Below are 14,447 nucleotides of genomic sequence, written 5' to 3' on the forward strand. Positions count from 1 at the left end.
TACCTGCTTTCTGAGAAGCAATTTAGCTGCAGTGATCACTGACTGCTGCTGATTTTGTTACTAATACTCAAAAGGGTGTAAGAAAATAATGACTTCATGCACTTGTTGGTTTATGGTTTAAATTTTTTCCCAAATGATCTTTGCTTGAAGAAAGAGTTTTTTGTTTCACAGTTTAATAGTCATTGGGATATTTTCCACTGTTGCAAAATGTTATACAGGCACCATTTATAACTCATGGAAATACATCCCATAGAGATGCTGGTCAGGATGCATCTTGTATATTAATGGAGTGAATGGTTTTGAGCTGGATTTCCAAACTGTAGCTGGAGACTTCAAACTATTCCTCATTCTTCCACATGTATTTTCTTGGTATTTACTTTCAGAAGCCATATAAAACCCTGTCTTTTGTGTTTTAATTCTTTCTTAATTCAGTCCTGCCTTCTTGAATGCCATCCCTTTTCTTTCTATTTGCTTGTAAAAGTGTTTATTGATCGTAGATGTAAAGTAGTTGCCTGACAGTAGGGAGGTTTGGGGTGGTGGAGGAAGTTGCCTCTGTAATATGAAGAAACATAATGATTAAAGTTCACTCAGGAGAACCATTAACTTAGTTTCTCTCTCCACAGATATTGTCTCACTTGCTCAATATTTCTAGCATATTTTGTTTTTCCAGTGTCTGCAATTTGTTTTATAAAAATTGCCAGGAAGTAAGGCTGTGCCTGAAAACCATCCACATTCGGATCTAAAGTAACAAGCATGAGGCCACAATGATACTTTATGTGGTGCCTAGTTATCATTGAGTATCAGTATCACTGGATGCTTCTGTGGGGCCTAGCTGCCGTTGAGTGTTAAAGTTAATGGTATTTTATGTGGGACCTAGCTGCCACTGAGAGTCAATGTCAGAGGTATTTTAAATGGGGTCTAGCTGCCATTGGGGTGTTAACATGAGGCAGAAACTAGGGACAGGGACTCCAATTGAGCCAACTACATATTCCTTAAGTTGCTTAAGTACATCATTGCACCGTGCTTGAATATGCATTGGTGGGTATGTAGAATGATCTGAAGAGATTTGCTGGCAGATAAGCTGTAAGTAAGCTATTATTTAAAAGCAACATTGAGCAACCTTCAGAATAGCATAAGTCCTGTAATTGCTCAGTAGATGACTCTAGCCCTCTTTATTTACTTGTTGTGATATCTCCTGGTACTTGGTCCATTCTGGATCCCAACATAACAGTCTAATCAGTTCTGTTCCATCCCCACTGTACTATCTATAACTTGTAATTTGATGTGTCTCACATATTATTGTTTTGCATTTGTCCATACTGAGGAGTATATTACTACACAGCTTTAGAATGGGGAGGAAATGAAAGTCAAACCAGAGGCAGGAACGCTGACTGCTGCAGCATTGTGCCATCTCCATCTGGGAAATTTGTATACTGAACTTGTGTCCACTGCTTGGGGGAAGATAATTAATGGTTTAATTATTTTCAATAGTTTTTTTAAAAAAGTATCAATTTTATAAAATTTGCATTTTATTGTTTGTTTTAAAATGTGCTATATGATTTTGGATGTTTATGAATTTCAAGCATTCAATAATAATATTTGCTTTATTAGCTGGTGAGCCTGTGAGATGGTTTCATCAGCTGTCAAAATCCCTGTGTTGGAGTAATGGGAACCAGCATTAGCTAAAGCCCTGTGTTGCCCTGGATCTGTCAAAGTGTTTGGAACTGGACAGTAGAAAACTGCCCCAAACCACACTGGGTGAAAGAGTATTGTCTAGGGGAAAAGGCCAACAATCCCATGGTGTAAAATAGCTGGATTTTAAAAAATGAGTGCTTGGATCTTGAGGGCAGGTACCTTCAATAGTATTGCTCTTTGAGAAAGCTTGCACAAAATTTGTGGTGAAGTGGTCTTTTTGCGTTTATAATATTTCTCAATGTTAATCATTTTGCTTGATCACCTCTAAGAGGATCACAACCTTCGCTATGCTGGCTGGAGTCAGAGCTTTATACTTTGTCCTTTAGTAGGGTCACTCATGCCAAACAGGTCAAAGAGTAGAAGCCAGACTAAGAGTGGTCCACCAGTTCTCCAAGTTTGGGGGTTCAGCTCAGGACCAACAACTCAGACTGGTCAAACAAAACTGTTACAGAAACAGCAATGAAGAATCCTTCTACATCTGTGTGCGACAGTATTCCTGAGTCTTACCTGCATTACAAATAGTAGTGAAAACTGAGAGGAAGCTACTGGCACGATGAACACCACCACAGATGGAGACCTTTCATTGCTGCCCTAAACACCAAGGGTTTAACAGGCAGTAAAACTGAGTGATCAGATTTGGCAAATTGACTTCTGAATTTGCTTTAATAATAATAGTATTGTAGAAAATCTAATGATGTAATGCGTTGTTAATATTCTTTCAAACTGTGGTAAAATTCCAGTAACAGCAAGTCTGATATGTTCAATTCACAAATGAGAGAAAATTTGCAGATGGTGGAAATCTGAGTAACACACACAGATTGCTGGAGGAACTCCGCAGGTCAAGGCAGCATCTGTGGAAAAAAGTACAGTCGGTGTTTTGGGCCAAAATCCTTCAGTAGGACTGGAGATGCTGCCTAGCCTGCTGAGTATCTCCAGCTTTTTGTGTGTGTTGCTCTGACATATTCAATGTTTTGATTCTGATGAGCTGATTAATTATTATTAATATTATTAATTATTATTAATAACTGACTTGTTATTTTCAGTTACTACAACTTTTTTTAAGGTAGTGTATTGCAATACATCTTCCAGTTAACCTAGTTAGGTTTGAAGGGAATGGAGATTCCTGGGCAGGCTGAGTGATAGGGAAGCATGGCAGACATCTGTTAGTCAAAAGGTATTTCTACGGTATTGGATAGTGGATGACTTGTTTATTAGTTTGTGATTGAAATATAGCACAGAGTAAGCCCTTTGAGCCACGCCGCCCAGCAATCCTCCAATTTAATCACAGGACAATTTACAATGACCAATTAACCTACCAACTGGTACATCTTTGGAAGAAATTGGAGCACGCAAAAGAAATCCACATGGTCATGGGGAGAACTCCTTACAAGCAGCGGCGGGAATTGAACCCAGGCCACCCGTACTGTAAAGCGTTGTGCTAACCACTATGCTGCTGTGCCACCCAAACTAAGTCTGAAGGAGTGTTCTCTGCTACCTCATTGCTACTTTCCCCCAATATAACAGCTCACAATGAGGATGGGATTTAAACCCACGTGTGCAAAGCACAATGGATCGGCAGTCCATCGACTTAACCACTCAGCCATGAGTTTTACTCCATTTCCATTTTGTTTCAAGAGAACTTGTATATTTTGTGAATTATTCAAGAAAGGAGTCATATTGTAGGTTTTTTTTTAACTTTCCTCAATCTTCAATTTAATTTGCTTTCATTTGATCTTACAGGACTGATTTGAAGTGGTGAGTAGCCAGAAAGGATTTGGCTTGTCCACTGTTTCAGATGGCTGCACTAGAGACCAATGATTCAAACTATTACCCTCTGACTGGTATAGGATGGGCCTCAAACCAGAGCACATGTCCAAAGGAATATCAACTGGTATGTTGAGTCTTATTATAGTAATGCTGTGTTCATCTTTTTATTTTCGCTTGTTGAATTCACATTTGAAAGAATGAAATAAATCAGGAAACTATAGATTAATTAGTTTTAAATCTGCTTTCCCAACATTATATAATCATCACTGGCAAGACTTTTTTTTGTATTGCTAATTCCTCATTGCCCTTGAAAAGCTGTTGAAGAAGTGCTCTTGTAGACTTTCTGCAGTCTACGTGGTGAAGATTTGTCATTCAACCATACTCATGAATACAGCCAAACAAAACAGCATCCTTTCAGGGGCCAAGATGCAAAACACAGTACCAACAGTCACAAACAGCAGATATAATTATGATAGCATTAGGTAGAAACTTACGGGATTTCAGTCCAGTGACATTAAGATAGTCGTCTATTTGTGGGTATTACGAAGCAGCTGATGTCCTTCTCCTCTTCATGGTGATGTTAATAGGTTTGGGTGCAACCATATAAGAAACCTTGTTGATCTGTTTCTGCACATCCTATCAATGGTGCAATGTCAATACAGCAAAGAGGGATCACTATTTAAAGTCGTAGAGGGGTCCAGATGAACATAGTTGCTTCATCATGATGGATGCTGAGTTGCTACCATGCTGTATCAGTAATGTTCATTGATATTTTTACTGTCCCATACCTGCAGGTGGGGATGATCTGCGGTAATGGGTGGGTCATTGTTAATTCTTATGAGTCTACAATAATTAATTTGTAGTACAAGGAGAAAAGCAGGGATGGTCAGTACTTATTAAAAGTTGGGCAGCGTTTGACCAACCATAAAATAGATTGAAGTATAGGAGATGGGATTCTCATCTTGCAACCTTGGATGTCAAGATTGTGTAGGATAATGATTATAAATAAAAAAGAAATGTTTCAGGTTCTGAGAGCTCTGTTCTAAAGGTGCAGGATTAGAAATAAAATTTAGATAGATATATTGAGGGTATAGTATGGGTAAAAAAAAATAGTGGGAGTAGAAAAAAACATGAAAACTCCAAAGGTGTCCTATACATTTATAGAGTAAGTATAACTAAGGAATGTGTGTGTCTATTGGAAATAAGGAAGTAACCTTTGTGGAGGTGGACAATGTGAATAAGTATCTAGTGCTATCCCAGTATATATGACGAATAAACTCTTCTAAGGCTTCCAGCCATTTATAGTTATCAATTATAACCAATGTTTCAATGACAAACCCTGCCATCTTCTTCCTGAAATGTCGTTGATGATTTCAATCCAACAGTGAGTGTGAAGGTAGCAGAAAGTTGAGCTGAATGTTAACTGGTATTTTAATGACTGGTAGGTTGTTTGGAGTGTGATTTCTTGGGGCTATGTCCTTGTTTTTTGTGATACTTATTTCTATGAGTTAGACAAATGTTGTTGGCATCATTAAGAGATTATACAAAAATTGAGTGTCTGTTTGCTATCAAGGAAGAGAGTGTAAGTTATTTACAGTGGTTGGTATAAGCTACAACAATTTCTTGACCAAACTTTTTGGACTTAGCTCTAAATAAAACTTAATATGCCCCTGGTGCCTCTTCTTCCCTAATGAGTTCACACAGAGATATTGTTTTACATTTTAGTTCATTGTAGTCTAATACTTTTTTAGTTCTTATGATCTATGCACTTAACTATTAACTATTTCTTCTGTATTCCCATTGCTTTGGTCTCCATTGTCAGGCAAATGAATTATTTGACTAACTGGGTGAATGGAAAACTGGCCAACAGCGATCAGCCTGCAGAAGGATAAGTAATTCATTTGCCTGACAATGGAGACCAAAGCAATGGGAATACAGAAGAAATAGTTAATAGTTAAGTGCATAGATCATAAGAACTAAAAAAGTATTAGACTACAATGAACTAAAATGTAAAACAATATCTCTGTGTGAACTCATTAGGGAAGAAGAGGCACCAGGGGCATATTAAGTTTTATTTAGAGCTAAGTCCAAAAAGTTTGGTCAAGAAATTGTTGTAGCTTATACCAACCACTGTAAATGTCCCTACAAGGTAGCATTTCTGAGTAGGGTTTGACTTGTGAGTTACATTTGCGTTGTTTGCTCCAAACTAAGAACTACTTGGCATTTAAAACCACCCATCATTTGTATATATATTTTAGATCACTACAACTGTAGAAGGATCTTCCGCAAACTTTGCTAAAGGCTTTGGTCAGAAATCTGGGTGCTACCTGTGTGCGAGCTCCTTGCTGGTTAAAGAGGTAGGTTATCATCTGTTTTTCCTGCTTCCACCCCACCCTCAGCATAGTGGGTATTACATTGAAGATCTTATAGAGTATGTTAAAATTGTTTTTGATGCAACAAGGAAATGGAGCCTAGTGACATGGTAACAAGACAACAGCTTTTCCCTCAATGACAGCAAAGCTGGATATTGTATTCAAGAAATGAGATGGATTATAAAACCCTGTATAAATTAATGGTGCTCTGGTGGAGATAGTTGAAATCCTCAAGTTTCTATGTGTTAATATATTCAAAAATTTGTTCTTGTTCAGGTACAGCCAAAAAAGCACACCAACACCTCTACTTCCTCAAAAGGCTAAAGGAATTTGAAATATCTTTGAAGATACTTACCAACTTGTATTGATGCAACATAGAAAGCATTCTACCTGCATGCATCACAACTTGGTGTGGCAGCTGCTGTATGCAAAATGGCAATAAATTGCAGTGTTTATAGTCAGGTCCATCACACAAATCAGCCTCTCCTTCATTGACTCCGTTTACACTTCCTGCTGCCTCGGGAAGCAGTTATCATAATCGAGGACCACTCCCATTCTGGTCATTCCCTCTTCTTCCTCCCATTGGGTAGTGATGCAAAAGCATACCACCAGACAGCTTCTATCTTTCTGTTATTGGACTCGCGAATGAACTCCTCGTGCTGAAAGATGAATTCTTGATCTACCTCAATATGGCCCTTGTTCATTATTTGTTTACCTGCACGTACTTTCTCTAACTGCAACACTAAATATTCTGCATTCTCTTTTCATTTTATTACCTCACTGTAATTATATATGCCATAAAACGGAAGCTTTTCACTCTGTCTAGGTACATGTGATAACAATAAACCAATATAAATGAGGGTCCTGTGACTGCAGCTTATCGTTCAGAATGTTCAAGGCTTAGTCATCTCTGTCTAGTCCGCCACCACTTCAGTTTTGTTGTTGCATCCTGTGGAAGTCCTGAATTTGTCAACAGATTTGTAATGCGTAAACTCTTTTGGTTCCACCTGCCTTTGCACTCAACATGTGCGCTGATAGTGGAGCATGTACTTGCTGAGATCCAATAGCCCACAGTCATTATAGCATAGAATGGGCCAATCATTAACTACAATGGGTATGTATCCAAAGGCAACTTGGACCATGACACAGCTAGCAGAGCTCATTGACTACATGAGTGGGTTGGAAAGGGGAAATAAAAAGAATTTGATTAAAAATATTACACAGCAGAAGTCTTATAATTAGAATTAAAACCAGCATTTGAAGCTTTGTCCAAATTTCCAAGTTCTATAACTTAGAGAGCTTTGAAACATCATCAGTTCTGTAGTTGGCCTGGCTTCCTGGATGTATTGTAGCCACCTACCTTTCTGTATGTGTGTGGATTGAGCTTGATCCCATGCACCCAATCTGACTGTTCATTGATTGTCAGGCCCTTTGCAGATGACAGTCATACCATGTACTTCCAGTGCCAATTCTGTAAACATATCAGAACTCATGGGATCATGCAAGACATTTGAAAACTGTTTGGGCCAAACAGCACAGTTAATGTACAACATGAATAGCATGAACCCATACCTTGGCGTAGGGTGAAAGGGGACCATCACAATAAGCATCAGTGAAGTCTCAATAGTCCATCTGGATCCAAAATGTATTTATTTCATGAGGTAGTATGGAACAGGCCCTTTTGGCCCAATGAGCTGCACCACCCAGCAACCCGCCTATTTAACGATACCTAATCACAGGACAATTTACAATGGCCAATTAATCCATTAAATAAACAGTACGTTTTGGGAACGTGGGAGAAAGCAGAGGCACACGGAGGAAATGCGTGCACTTGCAGGAAGAATGTGCAAACTTACTGACAGCATTGGAATTTAACTCCAAACACCGATGACCTAAGCAGTAATAGCATTGCGCTAACCACTATGCTAGCTGGCCGGTGGTGTCGTGGCATCCCCACTGGACTTCGAGACAGGTGGTCCTGGGTTCGAATCTAGCTGGCTCCTTGCATGCTTTCTATCCCTAATGGGTTGAGCCTCATGAGAAACAATCAAATGCTAACAAAATGGCAAAGTTGCCAGCCGATGCACCACAAGATAACTGCTACACTGCTGTGGCACCCCTAACTCTAATTCTATCAGCTCCATTGTGATATAATGACAATTTCAAAGCAATTTGTGGTTGAGGTGCTTAGAATGTTAATGTCACCAGACTTTGAGAGGATACTTTGACTTTGTATTAATATTAAGCTCTATTTGTCAGAATCCTCAGGGAGATGTTGTGGCAGACATCCAGTTACTTCCTGATAAAACCCCTTTACCTCCAGGATATACTTTTGTGGATGAATTCATAGATTCAAGTAAGTATTTTTTTGCAACAATCTTAAATTTGTTTTGGTATGAAATGCAAGTGCAACTGGTTGTTTTAACATATTGCGCCTTGTACTTAAATCAATTGGTGGACTAGATACCTGCACATTTTCCTAGTACCTGGGATGAGAGAAATAAAGACTTGAGCATGTCTCATAAATTTCTTTAATAATAAAAATTGAACATACTCGTGTATTGAATTACATACGAACTTTGTAGCTCAAATAGCCTTCATCTGTGCTGCATCCATTCTATGTCATGCTGCTTAGCAAATCAATAAATTGTTTTCAACTCTGAGCTTAAGCTTGTTCTGACCTTATCAAGTTCCTTCTTGGAACTCCATAGAAATAATGTGCACATACCTCCTCTGTGTTACTATAGTGTATTTTTGCTATGTTATATTTGCAATTATAAAGGCGCTTTATGTGTTACTAGGATTACATGGCAACCTTTATCTTGCCTGGCATTATAATTCACTGGTACAGGAGTGTCCAGACTCTCTGTGTTAGAGAGTCCATCACTTGAAGCTTTCATCTCCATATTTCTTGTATGTTCATGATTCTTGATCCTCTATCTTTTGTTTGCATACCTTATTATTCGTGTGCGACTCACATACAGTTAAAACAAATGTCAAATGATCAGGTTGTTATAATTTAGGATCAATGAAGCAAGTGGATAAAACCAGCTGCTGCAAAAGTCCAGATCCATCAATCAGAATGTTTCTAGTTTAATTTTAACTTGTGGATTGTTGGTACTCGTGGACTATATCCTTTGATCAGATACTGTTGCACCATGTTTCTAAGTCATTGTATAATGAATAATTAATAAGTTGAACTTGTCTATCATAACATATTGCTTAAGCACAGAATAATGACAATTTGAGTTTTAATTCTATCTTAAATCTGTGTGGCATTGGCCACAATAATAGTCACTTTCCCATTTTTACATAAGTCAGCGAAACAGCCGCCAACAACTTAAACTAGCTTAGAACTTCGATTCTATTCTGCTAGTCAATGTCTGCTTAGAGGGACTAGTCGCAAAGAAGTCATGGACACTTTGTTTTGATTCACACAGGCTCTTATGGGACTTTAGAAGTGAGCCAAATTTGGTACAGACCATCTGTGTACTCCCTGTTAGTTTTGTATATCCCATTCACAAATATTGTCTTTCATTTGTCCCAATATCAACCATATTGTACAATCTTTCGTCTAGCTTCTTCATCCCCCTGATAATGAAGGGCCTTAATGAAAAGTACTGTCAGAACCCAGTCAGTCACTTCAAGCATTAAAAAAAATGATTGGAAGGACTAGAACTGCGCAACATCCAAGGGATCGTTTCAACTACTGCTTAGCATGAGTACGATTGAACTATGACTGCGAGTCTTGAGTATCAAGTTGTGAATGTTTCCAGCCTAAATCCCCATTGGTGTTGGGATGTACCTGCAGTTTTGACTATATTTCCACATTCTTTTAACCCCTTTCATTCCCCAGCATACTGTCCTCCCAGTTTTAACTATAGTAACAGTTCTCTCTTCTTTCTTCAGAGGTTTCAGTGTCTAAAAAGAAACGTTTATGTATTAGGAAAGTCCCATTCAAAGAGGCAGACACTGCTGTTTTTGATATCAAACTGACTGGGAAAAGCAAGCAGTTTGTGCCTTCATATACATGCATAGGGTAAGTAATGTCTGCCTTAGTTATGCCTATAGTTTTTTTTCTTTTAAGAGTGAAAGAATTTCTCTCTCCAGTGCAATTTTAGCATAATTGAATAATTGCATAATTTAGCATAACTTAAGTAAATTTCATGGCAATGTATATAATACAGATTTGTACCTGTATTGATTTTCTTTGTGTTTAATAGAAAATCAGAAAGATGGATAGCATTGCTCAGTTTCATGAAGAGAGCTTTCTGTAGAGCTTAAAGTATTTTCCTGTAATCACAAACTTCACTTGAACTCATTTCAGAATATAGTATAGGCCGGGGGTCGGCAACCCGCGGCTCCGGAGCCACATGCGACTCTTTTACCTCTGTGCTGCGGCTCCCTGTTGCTTTGGGAAATAATTGGTCTTTTGCAGCATCCGCGCCCATGGGGGCCAGGTTGAGGGAGGCTTAAAAGCAAGGCTGTTTAGTTCGAATAAAGTTATTCGACTGCAGTTTACTGACTGCGTGAGCACACCGCTACAACGTGTTTTTATCGCTATTAATATACGTCACCACTGCCGATACCTGACACCCGTCAGTGCGCGATTTCTTTAATTTTTCGATCCAAGGTAGGCCAACTATGGAGAATTCTAAAAAAAGAAAAGTGACTGAAGAAAACAACGTTTAATGATACGTGGACAGATTCATTTGCTTTCACTGTTGACGAGACTGGTTTACCGGTATGCTTAATATGCAATGAGAAACTAGCAAACAACAAAAAGTCAAATGTTGCAAAGCATTTCTAGAATCAACACGCAGCCTTTGCTCAAAAATATCCGGATGGAGATGAGAGAAAAAAAGCCGTTTCGGAACTGATGCGGAAGGTTGATCTGAGCAAAAATCATTTCAAGCAATGGATGAAGTCCGGAAAACCAACGACATACACTAGTTATATTGCCGCTCAGGAAATAGTCAGGCACGGGAAGCAGTTTACAGATGGTGAATATATAAAAGAATCTTTCATTAAGATTTCAGAACATCTATTCACGGACTTTAAAAACAAGAGTGAAATTGTGCAGAAAATCAGGGATATGCCCCTCTCTGCAAAGACTGTCAAAGACAGAACCATAAAAATGGCAGAAGACATCAAAAGACAGCAAATTAAAGACATCAATTCAGCTGTGGCCTACTCGATTGCCTGTGACGAGTCTAAAGACAAAGGTGACATTGAACAAATAGCGTTGTTCTGCCGGTATGTAAACTCTGCCGGGCCACAGGAAGAACTGATTGAGTCGATACCTCTAAAAAACCAAACACGGGGGGAGGACATCTGTGAGGCTGTCTTGAATTGTTTAAGAGCCAAAGGAATAAAGACTACCCACCTGGTGTCAGTAGCTACTGATGGAGCACCGAATGTGACGGGAACGCACAAGGGAATTGTGGCTTTACTGCAGAAGTCGCTGGACAGAAAGCTGCTGATTTTTCACTGCATCTTGCACCAAGAGGCACTGTGCGCTCAAACATTTCCTCCGGAATGCACAGAAGTAATGGATGTTGTCATTCAGATTGTCAATAAAATAATGGCAAAAAGTTTAAATCACTGTCAATTCCGTTTGTTACTGGACAAGCTGGAAAGCGCATATTCTGATCTCCTGCTGTACAACAAAGTCCAGTGGCTGTCCAGAGGGGAGGTGCTGAAATGCTTTGTCGCGTGTCTGGAAGAAGTGAAAACTTTCCTGGGCAGCAAAGGGCTGGAAAAGCTACACTTCATGGTAGACATGACAGCGCACCTGAACACGCTGAACACAGCTCTTCAGGGGAAAGGACGTACAGCCCTACACATGTTGGAGGAGTTTTGGCATTCGAGCGCAAGTTGACAGTGCTTGCCAGAGATTGACAGAAAGGCACTTTGTCTCACTTCCCCAATTTGAGAGAGTTCAAACAAGGTCACGACATGATAAGTTCGGAGTATTTACATTCTGCAATCATCGCAATGCAAACATCGTTTGGGAAACGCTTCTGTGAGTTCAGAGAGGAAAAAAACACATTATCCTTCCCGGTCACTCCCCCAAGCATCGATTCATCTCTACTGAATACAACTGCATTGGCAGGTGTGAGTAAACCTGATCTTGAGATGGAACTGGCCGAAATAGCCGACAAAGACATATGGGTGTCCAAGTTTAGACGCTTGACAGCAGATCTTGAAGATGTTGCCCGTCAGAAGGCCGTTCTTGCTCAGAATCACAAATGGAGTGATATTGAAAACCTCCTAAAACCAGACAAACTTGTGTTCGAAACATGGAATGCTATCCCCGACATTTATGTAAACATTAAAAAGTATGCGCTTGGAGTCCTGTCGATCTTTGGATCCACATATGTATGTGAGCAGGTGTTCTCCAACATGAACTTTATTAAAAACAAACATCATGCACGCCTCACAGATGACAGCTTGCGATCCTGTGTAAAGATGAAGGTGACGTCATACAGCCCTGATGTGCAGGTGCTGTGCGCTGAGGTCCAGGAGCAGAAATCCCATTAACCAAGTATGATACATATTTTAATTGCCTATTATTTTAGGAATATTCATATTTTTTCATTGTTCAGTGAAATAGTCCTTTTATTTTTCAGGTTGACAGCTGGCTGACGTTATTTTTGGTTTGCTGCTGGCGGAAAATTTAAGTTCAGCGTTTTTCATAAATACAAGAAGAACTCAAATAGACATTGAGTATTTTACTTAAAAGTAACCTTCAACCCAACGTCTTTTTTTCGGAGTTCAAAATGTTTTTGTTGCATGCAGAAATGTAATTTCGTTTTCTCTGCAGGAGTTCATCAATTTCATAAATGCAACACATTATAGTTTGTTTATACATAGCATAAAGGCAAAAAAAACATTGTATGCAGTGTTATTTCATTTTAAATGTCAAACGGGTTTTGCGGCTCCCAGTGTTTTCTTTTCTGTGGGAAACGGGTCCAAGTGGCTCTTTCAGTGGTAAAGGTTGCTGACCCCTGGTATAGGCTTTTTACATTCTCTTGCATTACTCATCAGGCAGCATATTTAATCAAATGCTTTCAGTTTGGTACCTAACTACAAGAAAGGATCTGTTAATTATTGACTAGCTTCATTATTTGGTTTAAAGACTGCTCCATTTTTCTGAGGTTTTATCTCAATGCGTATTTATCAGCTACAGGTCTATGCCTGTGTTTACTAGGTATCCACAGGTGTGCATTGGTTTCTGTTTATCTTGCCTCTTTGATGTCTGTTTGCCTCGATAACCACTTTATTAGATACCTCCTGCACTTAATACAGTAGCCACTAAGTGTAAGTTTGTGGCTTTCTGCTATTAGGTGCACGAGTGGAACCTGGTGCTGTCCTCTGCTGCTGTAGCCCTTCTACTTCAATGTTGGATGTGTTGGTTGGAGATTCTCTTCTGCGCATTACTATTGTAATGGGTATACATTTGAGTTACTTTTGACTTCCTGGCAGCTTGAACCAGTCGAACCATTCTCCTCTAACCTCTCTCATTAACAAGGCGTTTTTGCCCGCAGAACTGCCACTCACTGGATGTTTTATCTTTTACACACCATTCTCTGTAAACTCTAGAGACATTGTGCATAAAAGTCCCAGATCAGCAGTTTCCGAACGACTCAAGCTGCCTGTCGGTCACCAACAGATATTCCACAGTCAATTAGATCACAGTTCTTCCTCATTCTGCTGTTTGGTCTTAACAACTGACCCTCTTGACCATGTCTGCATTAAGTTGCCTCCAACGTGATTAACAGATTAGATATTTGTATTAATGAGCAGGTGTACCTAATAAAATGGCCACTGAGTTAGATGTATGTGGGATACATGACTGTGCCCACAATGTGTGTGTGCAGATGTATTAGCTATTGTGTTTATTTTTATTTTATAGAGAGCTAAATGGTTTTGTCATCTGGTGTATCAAAGGGAGAGTAGCCAAACCAAAACCGCTGCCCAAGCCAAGAAGCATGAGTAAAGATATGAAAAGTCTATCTATAGAAAATGAAATTTCAAACTCCTCTCCTCAAAGGTAAATGCATTTTTCAGAGAGTATATCTACTTTTTTAGTTTTGAATTATGAGACTGTTACAAAATCCCATCTTTTTTGGCATTATTGACTTTTTGATGTAATAAAGACTTAATGAAGATTTGTCCTGCCATAAAAGTTTTAATAGTTGGCACAGGATTAAGTCAAGATGGCTATCTCCACTAATGAGAAGCACATGAAAGTATGTGGTAAAGTTTATGAAAGCTACATTCAAAATGCTCTTTGATTTTTTTTTCAAGCAAAAGGCAAGAAAGTGATTCACTTGCAGTTCGTCTTAGCAAGAGGCGATCAACTTTGGAACCCAAAGATGCTGTGTACAGCTCAGAGAATATCTATGGGATCTCAGGTAAGGGTGGACAGCCTACTTTTTCCATTACTTCTAATTCTTTAAAATGAGGGAAAGTAGAAGCATAACGGGAGAGAGAAACGTGAGAGATGAGACTGCTTTTAAAAGATTTTTCTCGAGTGTTGCTCATTCTGGACTCGTTGATCCAAATTCAAATGAATGCTCATTTAGGGGCCACAGAAACTCTACTTGC

General features: G+C 39.1%; 1 protein-coding gene across 3 annotated transcripts in view; it reads left to right on the forward strand.

Annotated features, from left to right (window-relative positions):
* Positions 1-14,447, forward strand: part of mvb12a (multivesicular body subunit 12A) — a 35,404-nt gene that overhangs the window by 8,059 nt on the left and 12,898 nt on the right. For all 3 annotated transcript variants that reach the window (XM_059992106.1, XM_059992104.1, XM_059992105.1), the window contains exons 2-7: positions 3,436-3,586; positions 5,721-5,819; positions 8,094-8,190; positions 9,744-9,873; positions 13,753-13,890; positions 14,148-14,254. In XM_059992106.1, coding sequence (XP_059848089.1) covers positions 3,491-3,586; positions 5,721-5,819; positions 8,094-8,190; positions 9,744-9,873; positions 13,753-13,890; positions 14,148-14,254 — 667 coding nt within the window. In that variant the 5' untranslated portion in view covers positions 3,436-3,490. The remainder of the gene's footprint in view (positions 1-3,435; positions 3,587-5,720; positions 5,820-8,093; positions 8,191-9,743; positions 9,874-13,752; positions 13,891-14,147; positions 14,255-14,447) is intronic.

This window comes from Hypanus sabinus, chromosome 16 (genome assembly GCF_030144855.1).
Source record: "Hypanus sabinus isolate sHypSab1 chromosome 16, sHypSab1.hap1, whole genome shotgun sequence".
NCBI classification, from domain to species: Eukaryota; Metazoa; Chordata; class Chondrichthyes; order Myliobatiformes; family Dasyatidae; genus Hypanus; species Hypanus sabinus.